Source organism: Charadrius vociferus, unplaced genomic scaffold, assembly GCF_000708025.1.
Source record: "Charadrius vociferus isolate BGI_N301 unplaced genomic scaffold, ASM70802v2 scaffold636, whole genome shotgun sequence".
NCBI classification, from domain to species: Eukaryota; Metazoa; Chordata; class Aves; order Charadriiformes; family Charadriidae; genus Charadrius; species Charadrius vociferus.
Genome location: NW_009649189.1, coordinates 1,065,717 through 1,077,197, shown reverse-complemented (window position 1 = coordinate 1,077,197; position 11,481 = coordinate 1,065,717). Strand labels below are relative to the sequence as shown.

Genomic DNA, 11,481 nt, shown 5'->3' with positions numbered 1-11,481 from the left:
CGGGCGGAGGGCCGCGCTCGGGGCTGCCGGGGGGAGAGGAGCAGGACTGAAGGGCTGGGGGCTCACAACAGGGATTATTACATCCCACAGAGTAATAATCTTGAGAAGAGGGTGGTGGTGAGCGAGGCGATTTCGGCTGATCGTCCTCACTTCTTCAGGAGGAGCGCGCGGTGGTGGAGCGCGGGTGGGCCCACTGGTGACCAGGGCCTGGGGAAGAGGCGGGCGGTGGGGCAACGCCGCCGTGGTCAGTGCCCGCGGTGCCCACGCCGTGGTCAGTGCCGGTGGCGCCCACGCCATGGAGGGCGCAGAGGGCCAACAGCCACTCGGGAAAGACAGGATGGAGTCGGAGCACATGTTGGAAAGCATCAGCTTAAAGTTCACGGGCAGTCAGCAAAAGGGAATAGAAAGTGAGTTTAGACGGGGTTGGAAAAGGAACACAGAACAAATCAGGGATTGTAAGTGTCGTGTTTGCCCTAAAAACACCCAAACGCGTGCAGTTCCAGAACAGATTGGGTAGAGTTAAAAAGGGATGGAGAAAATCAGCACCAAGGATATGAACTAGCTTCAGCAGAAGGGAATACTGAAGAAATCTTCAGAGGTTTTTTTCAATATATATAAAAAGGTAGGTAGTAAAATTGTAGGTAGTATGAACGTGAGTGTGACTAATGGAGGACATCAGATAGAAGAAATCAAATCAGGTACGTAATCAGAGGGAAATTGGGGAACTAATTGCAACGGGATGTTTTGGGAACCAAAATGTTACTTGGTTGGGGGAAATTAGCTATATTCACAAAGAATATAGCCCTTAAAGGCTCTTAATATAGCACCTTTGTCACTGTTAGTCCTCAAAATGTGCTGTGGTGGAAGCTCTGGGTTCGTACCTGAGACGTCCTAGTACACGTCTGTCCTTCCGAACTCTTCTCAGGGTTCTGCTGTTAGAGGCAGACTACAGGGACTTTTTTTTTTCCAGCCTAGCCTAACTATTCTTACTGTTTGAGAACATAAGCCTGCTGTGAACCAAAAGGGGAAGAGCAGCAAGGAGCTTTGTGGTAATCTCTCTGTCTCTCTCTCTCTGCATCCTATCCAGGGGCCACCAGCAGTGACAGAAGAAGAAAATGACATTCTTCTATCTTGGCTGCACTCGGAGCAAGAAGTGAGAAGAGCGAGCACCTGTATATTTCCTGGCCTTAAATACATTATCTTAGAGTTGTCATAAGATTTCTTAGCAAGAAGGCGCAAAACCAAACCCCTTCTTTAACTGAAATAATCCTCATTGCTTTGGTTTACAGCACAGCCCCAAACCACTGAGGCAAGTGAAAGTGCAGGAAGTTTTGGAAAGGGGACAGAATTGAATAAACTGATGAGAAACTGTTCCTATTTGTAAACTGAAAGCAAAATCACTCTGCTCTTCCGCATAGCTGAAATGAGGAAAAAGATGCTAGACTGACTAGCTTAAATATTTTGGGTGGGGTTGCTAACAGAGTTCCCCACTTAAAGCAGACAGGTAAAACAGGAAACAGGACGAGGAAAAACAGTGATAAGGAGAGATCAGAGGATATTATTTTTGCCTCTTTTTTCAGCAGACTGGCTGATTATTTCTCAGTCTCTGCCTGTCTTTGGCAGATTGAGCACATTTATCATTATTCTGAGTCAGCGGGAAGGAGCAGAAATTTTGTCAGCGTTGTCATCAAAGCTAAAATCCTGCACCAAAGGAGGAGGTTGCTTTACCCAAGGAATTAATGGCCTACAATTCTAGTGAACTCGTGCCACCGCCTTCCCAAGAGGCTTTGCATTTTTGTTTTCTCAGTAATAATTTAGTCTCTTAAGAATTACGTAATGGTTGCTCAGTGTAAACAGCCAAAACTCAAGAAAAGCATACTGAACGCAAACCTGAAAAATTAAGAAAAAAGTCCACTTCACAAAAAATTACCTTTTGCATTGCTTCAATGAAGCGCTTTAAGGCTTCTCCCCTCTCTTCCTGTGCAGCAGGAGTGCAACAAGTCCCGCTGTCAGGTAGTCGCAGTCAGGTGAGGTTTTCATTACATCGTCCGTAACCGGGGGCAGAGCCAGTGCTCTGTAGGCCACAACCGCGATGCAGAGACTGAGTCCCTAAAACTAAAAAAACCCTGAAACTAAAGCCCAGAAACAAGTCCCTTCTAAGCATTTCCTTCAGTACTTTGAAGCTGAGCCCGTAGCTGCAAAACAGATGACTTTTTAAAGACAGAGTGATGTTTTTCATCAGCATCCGGAGTGCGGCACGCTCCCAGCAAAGCCACGGCTCACGCCTTTCAGCACCTCGCTGCTCGCGCCAGGTCAGATGAGACACGCTCTTACGGTGGGTGCTGCAGGAGGTACAGCACCAAGGGAACAGCTTGGTAGCTCACCGGCAGCGAGGACACTTGGCTGGCCGAGGGACACTCCCCTCAGAGCAGCGAGGACACTTAGCTGGTGACAAAAGAGGTAACGGTCCCTCGAGCTCTCCTGGTAGATCACCCTCCAAACTGTTCGTGCCTTAGACTTAGCGCAGGGGCTCCCCAGAACAACACATTCCAGGGAACACTGGAAGCTTCCTCTCACTTGGAACGCATCAATAATAATGAAATGCTTTTTAGCAAGAAATGGTGTAGCTCAGTCAAAAGCTGTTGAACTGCACAGGATTTACAGGTAACAGCCTTTTCAGCCAGCCTTGCTGCTGCTTCCTCACTACCTCTTTGCGTGCTTTTATCCCCTCCTCCAGCCTTCGCTCACCCTTCCAGCCCCACGCTGACCTACAGTGTTCACTCTTTCTTCCTCAAACTATGATGCTGTGGCTCTGAAGTGAGGTCAGGAGCGCAATCCTCCCAAATTCTCTCCTCCCCATGGCCTGGGTTTCCTTCACGCGCAGCTGTGGGTCCGGCGGCACCGCTGCTGCCTCTGCAATTCACTCACCAATCGGGAACTGCAGGTCCACGCAGGAATTCTGGCTCTGTTGACTCTATTAAATGTGTTTCTCTTCGAACACTCACCTGTTGCAAGTCTGTGATGCTGCGTGCCTCCCTCCTTTCAATACCACTAAAATCAACTATTTTAGCAGATAGCTTACCTACCCCGCACTCAAAAGGAAGATGCTCTGCACAGTGTATATCCTGAATCTGTTAAGCCACACATTAGTCTTTATTTCTGACACAGCTGTGCCAAACGCTTTCCTTTGGCCAGTGCCTTTGCAGCCATTAAAAAAAAAAAAGTAAAAATTTTGTCTTTCTGCAAATCTAAATTAAAAGAAATCTGCATTTTTTTTTCTGACTACGAGTGAAGATATGTTGTTCTTTGCCCCTATATCAAATTTTCTAGTTTGATTTTGAACAAGACAATTTTATTAGAAGGTATCAGGGAGTACTTTACAGTCTACAGTCAGTAAAGCGCAGTGGCACTTGCAACGATGAATACAACGCTTGCAGATCCCCAGCCAAGGCATACCCTCAGGCCACTGTCACCGCGCCCAAGCACTCCACCAGCGTGGGCCAGTCCAGCCAGGTCACGCAGCACCCGGTTTGTCAACCCAGAGGTGGACACGGGCTCGGAACTGCCTGGGCATTCAGTAAGAACTGCGTACAAACACATCAGGAACAACTACGCTTGTGTGGGAGAGTAAAGTGGCATGACTGGCCTAAAGTTTGTGAGATTGAAGTCGTGTGCTGCTTTGGGCAACTTTTTAAGTGATGATTTTAAACAAAAGACGCATGCATCCTGTATATCTAAGGCCAATTTGGCACATTAATTTTAACTTTTGAGATACAGAGATACCCAAGGTACCATGAACAAACGGCAGTGCCCAAAGTTCACTTTCACAGAATCCAAACATTTTGGGAGAGAAACATACTATTTCTCTCTTACACTGAAAACCGAATGGACGGACACACCCCGAGCGCCCCCTCGGAAAGCCCGCACCCTCAGCCCTCCCCCGCTCAGCACCGCAGGGTTGACAAGGCGGCCGCACGTCACCTCCCTCCCCTCTCCTTTCATAACCACAGCTTGACATGTCTCTTCACATTCCCGGCAGTTCTGGCATTATCTATTAACGGCTTCGCAGCTGAATAATACCAACCATGGCAAGCTTGACCTGGCTTCTCACTACACCTTCTCACTAAATCTGTGTTTATTTTGTTCAGTGGCTGATGAGATATTATGGTACATCATAAGCAGTTCCGGTTGTTAATTTGCTAAGAATTCAGGGCAGTTAGCGCACTGATAGGGGAAGGCTTTGATCTCGGTGTTTGTGCTCGGTTTAGGCACATTTCAGTGCACGTATAGATTACCTCAGGCTGAGTGTCTCGGCAAATTATGGCTTTATATTCTTTAAGTGATAATGCTTTGTTCTGTGCTCAATAGTGCCCTTTGCTGGCGTGGCCAGCCTGACATTACAAATCACTAGTGTCTCAGCAAAATGCCTACATTCAGCTTTGGGTGCAGCAGGGAAATCCTGCCGAAGCATGGTCCCAGCTGGTGATGGGAAGCCAACGGGTCACACACTGGTCCCAGCAGCTCACCTTCCACCGCCTGCCAAGACGACAAGAGCCTGGAAGTTAATCAGTAGACTGTCCTTTCTTGTGAAAACATCATTCGTGATTAATATTCAGCAACATTGCCTCCAACGATGACCTTCTTTTGCGTGACTTTTTCAGGAGCAATGGTTAATTTTTAAATGCGACAAGCTATCTTGCTCCTAACATTTCTAATACAACAAGGCATTTAGGTACTACCTGTCTGACACGAACACTGACCTCAACTATGAGAGTAGTTTACCAAGGATTGGCTCAATTTTAAGATCCCTGGATGCTTTAAATTGAGGACAGGCTTTCTAGAAGATTCTCTCCAGCTCAACCACAAACAGTGACTTACCCACGTAGCCCCTGGCGCATCAAGCTGACAGAGCACAACAGTCCCCATCCGTCGTTCTGCACAAGGGAGCATAACCACACAACCTACCAGGTGAAAAGCAGTAGAGATATGTTGGTGAAGAGCCAGTGAATCCTGCCCAACAGCTCCTCTTTGGAAAAGAAAAATTCCTCTCCGAGTCCTTGTGGGACAGGCTGGAAGGGGCTGGGACCCCGGGCAGCTGAAGGTTTGTTTGGAAGAGAGCAGAGTGCCTCGGAGGTGTGTCCTACCCTTGATTCTCATTTGTGAGAAGGCATATTAAATTCCTAACATACCTTAAGCAATGGAGAAAGGCAGTAAGTCACAGCAGCCTGGGAAACGTTGTGCAAGAAGAATTCACCACAAATGAAAGAACGGGTCCCAACACAGCAGCACTAATATAGAGATTTTATTTCGACTGTATTGAGTTGTACAGCACATTTTGTTTGTCACAATGCTATCAAACTGATTTTAGAGTTTTTTTGGCCAGCACATTGTGACGCTGAAACTCACAAGAGCTAAAAGCAGTTTGGACTAGTGGCCTGAATGGAAGGGCCAGGAGTACCTAGTTTCTGGCTTCCTTATTGCTTGCAGTCATTCCAACATGTGCAAAACAGGAGCAGATCCAGTTTCTTCTGCCAGCCCAATGGTCACTCTTCCATGTCTGGCAACGACTGCAAGGTACAAGGCAGGGGAGAATCTGAAGCAAGGTGCCTTCTCTTCCCAAAGCCGTATTGGTTGTTCCCAGTATGGAAAAGAAGCAGAGTCCAAGTAAGTACAGGGTCTTCCGATGACGCTAGCTTTGCTTGCACTATTGGGATTTACAAAACCAGAGGCTGACATATCAAAGTGCAGGAAAGGGTCACTGTTCCATTCCCTCCGACGGAGATGACAAACCATTAGCAAAAAAATCAGGGAGATCACAACAGGATAGAGTACTTTGCCTTGTCAGTAGACCAAATGTCCTCACAGGTCCTCCCCCCTGCCACGTATGAACTCTCAGCTCATGAGGTGCAGAATATCTCAGACATTTTCATTTAGCTGGAAAGAAAACCTGCATTTCTGCAAAGAAATGCCCCACTTTCAAACTCTTCTTCCTCATTAATATCTGCAGATTTCGTAGAAAGGAGGCAGGATGGATCCTCCCCGAGGGATCTAGGGATTAAAAGCCCACCTGAAACCCACTTTCTTTCTAAGCCTTTCTTTCTTTCTAAACCCAGTTCCTTCTCCTTAGAATGAGTTGAGATTCCTCCTCTCTACTTTAAAGAAGTAGAGAGGCAATTACAAGTTGGCAACTCTGAACTTTGACCACTGTACGGGAGACAAAAAAAGAAGTCAAATTCGAGAGGCATTTTAGGTGGCGCTGGGGCAAGTCAGAGATTGTTTCCACCACTGAACAGGTCACATTTATCGCTGTAGCTTGGGTATACATCCTAAAGTGAAAAGCACAGACCATAGTGTCTATGTCAGCCAGTGTCCTTCCCCACCCCCGTTTTGGTATTGATGCTTCATTCTCCCTTCTTCGGGTTACATTAAGTGCACAGAAATATATAGCAGCATTTGGACTGAAACCCTCACATACACCAGACAGCACATTCCAGGAGGTAAAACAACACATTATGGCCTATACCCTCAAGGTATCAAGTTTTCAGGATAAAGAGCAGTAAGAAGTGGAGAGCTGAGGGCAGAAAGGGGGAGGAGGAGCAACACAGGAACACGAGTTCTGTTTCCATGCCAGGAGAGGATCAGGGTGCCATTCCTGTGTTAGCACCAGGCTGTGACACTACCGCAGACAAAGCAGACGGGCAGAGCAGAAGTGAAAAAGCCGATCTCCCGTCTCCCCGCAGTGTTGGGGGTCAGGGGCAAAGTCAAGTGCGTTCACCGATCCCAGCGGAGCGTAAAAACGGGCGAAATCTGCTCGACCCGTTTTCAGCCAGAGTGAATTTCTCTTCAACACTCAAGAGAAAAATCGATTAGTGATGGCTAATGAGTCTTGTTCACCAAGCTGATCGCAAATCACACTCATGGAAAGAGAATCTACAGAACTGCTCCAGGCTGAGGCCCTCCCAAAGCACTCGGTACCACCTGGAGTCTGCCCTCTTCCCTCTCGTACAGCAGCCTGCCTTTGAAGGGGAAGTTGGTTCTAAACATGCCTTTCTATTGCTTTGGGGGTACTTCGCACAGGCAATATCTGTGAAAACATTTCTTTCCAGCCCACAAAAGAAAGAGGTTGCAATCCCCTCTTTAGCCCTAGGTCGTCAGACTACAATGTACGGGCCCACCGGTACCAGAGTGGGGACACATACCATACTCTAATCTGAGCTCCTCTGCTCCAGACTGACAGTAAGACTGCTGAAGACAGCGCATTCAAGCTTGGTGTTCAAGTGTTGCACCAACGGCCTTCACAGTTACAGTGGAGGCAGAGTCACCCTTCAAACCCACGAGAGAAAAGGCTGGGCTTAGACAGGTCCCTCGTCTGGCGTTCAGCTGGAAGCCGTGGCGATGGGTTTCTTCAGATGTTGGCTCATGAGCTCCCTGGCACGAGACACTTGGATGTGGTCATAACAGGAGTTACAAACGAGGACAGGGTCGTACAACTGCTGATCAGGGATGGGCAACTTCAGGTGGCAGCAACCAGCGCAAAACACGTTCCCACAATTCCTGTCGAGGAGCAAGAAAACTAGTGAAAAGAGAGCTGGGAACACCACAGCAGAACTTCAGCCACTGCAAATGACCCAACTCAGGGGCAAAGTACCAGCCTTACTTACAACTTGTCAGCTTGTTTCTTAAAGTCTATACTGGGGTCTCCAGTGCCAGCTAACTGCCTACCACTAAGAAGGGACTAATGGGCATTACTACCCAGGAGAAGGATCAAAGGCCTTGGAAAAATAGAAACAAGAACAATGTGGAATAGGAATCCACAGGGAATTTACGACACCTGGCAAATAAAGAAAAGACCTAAAACTTTCCCCTGGGAGCTGGAGGGAACAAACATCGCAGCCAGGCATTTTGTGAGGTTTGCGAGAAACGGGCTGAGAAGAAGAGTGGAACTACAGGGATAATATTGTTTACCTGCAGTGATGTCTCCGTTTGGCCAGCCAGAATTCACAATCGCAGTTAAAACAATGCGAGGCCATGTGGTCCGGAACCCACCGCGTGACCTAGGGCAGACACCAGTCCTCATCAGCTTTAAGTTTGTAACACCACAAAGACCAGGTCTGAGGACCCCAGCACAGGTTGGGATGTGGCTTTGGACCACCAGAGGCTAGCTCAGAGGGAGCCCACCCCACAGGTCCCCTCCTATCGGTCACAGCAGCAGCAGAGGATGTGTTAAAGGACACAGCTTCCAGCCCGCTCTCTGCTGCTGTAACCACCAAAGTCAGTTGCAAAGAAACATTCCCTCCTGCTGCATTACAGCTGCCATAACAGGGCACGTACCTCAGTCTCCTTCTTATCAACAGGCTCCCAGCTCGCTTCTGACAAACAGTCTTCACTATGATCAGAACAGAAATCCTCAGTGTCGCTGCCATCCGATTCCTTCAGACATGTCTGCAAAAAAGAGACGAAGTCACAGATCCCCTCAGCAGCCTCAAATCGCAGGGTCGAGGGCATTCCCCACTCTGGCCACACTTGGTGCTTGTGAGGGGCACGTGGGTGGCTCCACAGCTCCCCATGCAGGGAGGTAAAGCACTCATGACCGCGAAGGAGCCATTGCTCGGCCCTCGAGAAGCAGAGAGACCTCTGGGTGGCATGAGGACACAGCACATGGACAGGAGGGGAACAGCGCTGAGGAAACACAGGAACGATCTTAACTGCCCACTCCAAAGGTAAGAGAGTGAGAGGTGTGGGTAGGAGAGGGCGATGGGAGGGGGGCGCAGGGATCACCGCGCTGCCGGAGTTGGGGCGTTAGAGGCGGTTACTTACAAAGTCATCCTCGTAGTCCATCGGAGGCTCGGCCGGAGGGGCGCAGAAGTGGCGGATATCCAGGCGCAGCTGCAGCTCTCGCACCTGCCTGCGCAGCTGCTCCACCTCCTGCTTGTAGCTGGCCTCAATCTGCCGCAGCCTGTGCTGGATCACGTCCGTGGGGAAGGGGAGCCCGTCATCGTCCAGGTAGAGAGGAGGCACAGGAGATGGACATTTTGGTGGCACGTGCTTGGGACCAGACGCTTGTTTCAGGTGGCAGGGGAGCCACGAACGGCTGGGCTTCCCTGCAGGGCCTGCAAAATGCGTGCCGACGTGGCCAGAGCAGACAGAGGGTTTCACACCTTCTCTTGCAGACCACTGGCCGCTGAGGCACAGGCCCGGCGCCCGCAGCGGTTTGCCGCTCAACCTCTTGCTGCAGCAGCCGTAGGAGAGGAGATTTCTGGGCACAGGTTCCCCATTGGGGAGCGATGTCACCATTCCTTGAAAACTGTCCCAGTTGGTCCCCAGGAAGGAGAACTCGCTGCTTTGGCTCTGGGAAATGGGCTTGCGCCATTGCTCCAGCGGGACTCTCCCCAGCCGGCCAGGCTCCTCACAGGGCACACTCCTTCCAGCATCGCCTTTGCCGTTGTCTTCATCCAGGCAGGGGATGCCCAGGGCAGGACCTGGGATCTCCTGGCAAGGGGCGCTTGGTGCCAGGGACACCTGGCTGGGAATGTCTTGGCAGGTGGTGTTCCTCATGGGACAGCCTCCTCCATTGGACAGCATGCCAGTGGCCTTCAAAGGTTCCTGGGGACCAGTTTCTAACTGCTTTCTGGAACTGGTGGAAATCCTGTCAACATTTTCCTGTCCAGAAGGATTTGGAGCTGGACACTTGCCATCCAGTTCCTCCGTGTATGTTCCCTTTCCCTTTTCTGCCTCCAGAGAGGCACTGCCTGCTGGCACAGAAGCCCAGCTGCTCAGTTGCTCGCTATGCTCTTCGTGCTCAGCACGGCTGCTACAAGTGCTGTTGGCTTGCAAGGAAGCATTCTCCTCTTGCTCCTCCACCTGCCGTCTCTCTCCCGCAGCCACCGCACTGCCTTCGCCCAAGTGCAGCTCGGCTCCCTCGGCAGTGGCGTGCCGGGCTTCCAGGCCCACCCGCACGTCCTGACAGTGGTTATTCAGGTTGGGATCACTCGAGGTGCGGGTCAGCGGGCTGCTGGAGTCGCAGGCTGAGAGCAGGTCATCCATAGATCTCGTCTTTGGTAATCTAGAACCCAAAAGCAAACAAATCGCAAAACAGACTCCCGAAACTTTCCTCAATCCAGTTGAAACTGAAATGAGGGATGGGAATTGTTCTTAATTGCAGATTGTGGGGTGGGTGGGGAGGGGCGGTGCAGCAGCGTGAGCCGCAATGCACAGTACTGTTGCGTGGCCGGCGCAGACTGCCTTTCTAGGGGCAGCAGGGAGCTGCACACATTCTTCTCCAAGTGGCTGCCACGATGCTACAGAGCTCTTGTTCTCCACAGGAAAGGTGAGAACAGGAGGTAGAACAGAGGAACTACAATGAGCAAGGAGGGAAGGAAGGCCTGTGAGTAGGAGGCAACCTGGGACAGGGGATCTAGGCTCTTACCTGTCCAAACATCTGCCACTGAACTCCTGGCTCTGAGATCCAGGGGGCAGGTAAATGTCCATATCATCCTGTCCCAGAGGATGTGGCGAGGAAGCTGGGAGATACACTGCTGTCCAGACATGCAGCGCTCGCACGTGGCACACTGGATGCAGCACCTGCAACAACCAGTTACAATCAGAGATGAACACAAAAGGAAACCCCTCCAACCTCTCCCCACACAGGCCCTGGTGCCCGGCAGGCGGAGAGCCTGGAGGGCTGGGCCAGGAGCTCTACTGACCTGCTCAGACCCTGGCATATAGAGAAGATTGTGGAAGTTCTTATTGCCAGCCCGCAGGAGGGACCACACGGAGCAGGTACGCTTGTAGATGTTGTGCATCTCTCGCTCGCAGGGGCTGTTCCCGAGGAAGGTGCCATACAGGCAGGAATACGTGTGCTGCACCAGCTTCACCTGCAGCATCAGAGGGGCAACAATCGTCAGGACCATTGGGAAATGGGGTCTCATGTCTACAGGGGAAACATCTTCTGCTCCTCTGGGATGGCTCATGTACTTCCTACCCAGCCCGTGACCCTACTGCTGCCCTGTCTGCCACACAGGGCAGGACAGAGAGGGGACAGCTACAGGAATCACTTACAGTGAAAGCAACAGTCAGCTGATACCATACCCATCCCTCTATAGCCCTAACCTGTATTATTTGATGAGACAGAGATTAATACCTATTGTTTCCCTAATTTATTTTTAAAAATGTTTCTGACTTATATTGCTCTGAGATATGGAAATCAGGCTTTTAATCAAAACAGTACTGCTGACGGTATCTGAATTCACTGGGCTAGAAAGGGACCCAGAGAAGAAGCGATTCAAAGAAACCAGAGAATATAAACCCTTCATCACTGTGCAATCTGGTAGGTACCACGAGTCTGTGGTACCCGCTGGGAGGAGGAGGAAACTGCAGGCAGCCAAAGAGAGGCCAGCAAAAGCATCACACACACAGAACCAGGTCAAAACACCGCAACTGAAGGGCAGGGCTGGACCCACACAGCAAAGGTACGTCAGGAAT

At 50.2% G+C, this 11,481-nt stretch overlaps 2 protein-coding genes across 2 annotated transcripts in view; both read right to left on the bottom strand.

The window, feature by feature from the left end:
* The window catches only part of HSF5 (heat shock transcription factor family member 5), a 33,105-nt gene extending 28,179 nt beyond the window's left edge, over positions 1 to 4,926 (bottom strand). The window contains exons 1-2 of the mRNA XM_009888877.1: positions 4,879 to 4,926; positions 4,527 to 4,536 (exon numbers count right to left, since the gene is read on the bottom strand). Of these exons, the coding sequence (XP_009887179.1) occupies positions 4,527 to 4,536; positions 4,879 to 4,926 (58 nt within the window). The remainder of the gene's footprint in view (positions 1 to 4,526; positions 4,537 to 4,878) is intronic.
* Positions 4,927 to 6,910: 1,984 nt separating this feature from the next.
* MTMR4 (myotubularin related protein 4) overlaps positions 6,911 to 11,481 on the bottom strand; it is a 25,469-nt gene continuing 20,898 nt past the window's right edge. Inside the window, exons 13-18 of the mRNA XM_009888876.1 lie at positions 10,704 to 10,874; positions 10,427 to 10,581; positions 8,818 to 10,063; positions 8,332 to 8,442; positions 7,966 to 8,054; positions 6,911 to 7,554 (exon numbers count right to left, since the gene is read on the bottom strand). Coding sequence (XP_009887178.1) covers positions 7,377 to 7,554; positions 7,966 to 8,054; positions 8,332 to 8,442; positions 8,818 to 10,063; positions 10,427 to 10,581; positions 10,704 to 10,874 — 1,950 coding nt within the window. The 3' untranslated portion in view covers positions 6,911 to 7,376. The remainder of the gene's footprint in view (positions 7,555 to 7,965; positions 8,055 to 8,331; positions 8,443 to 8,817; positions 10,064 to 10,426; positions 10,582 to 10,703; positions 10,875 to 11,481) is intronic.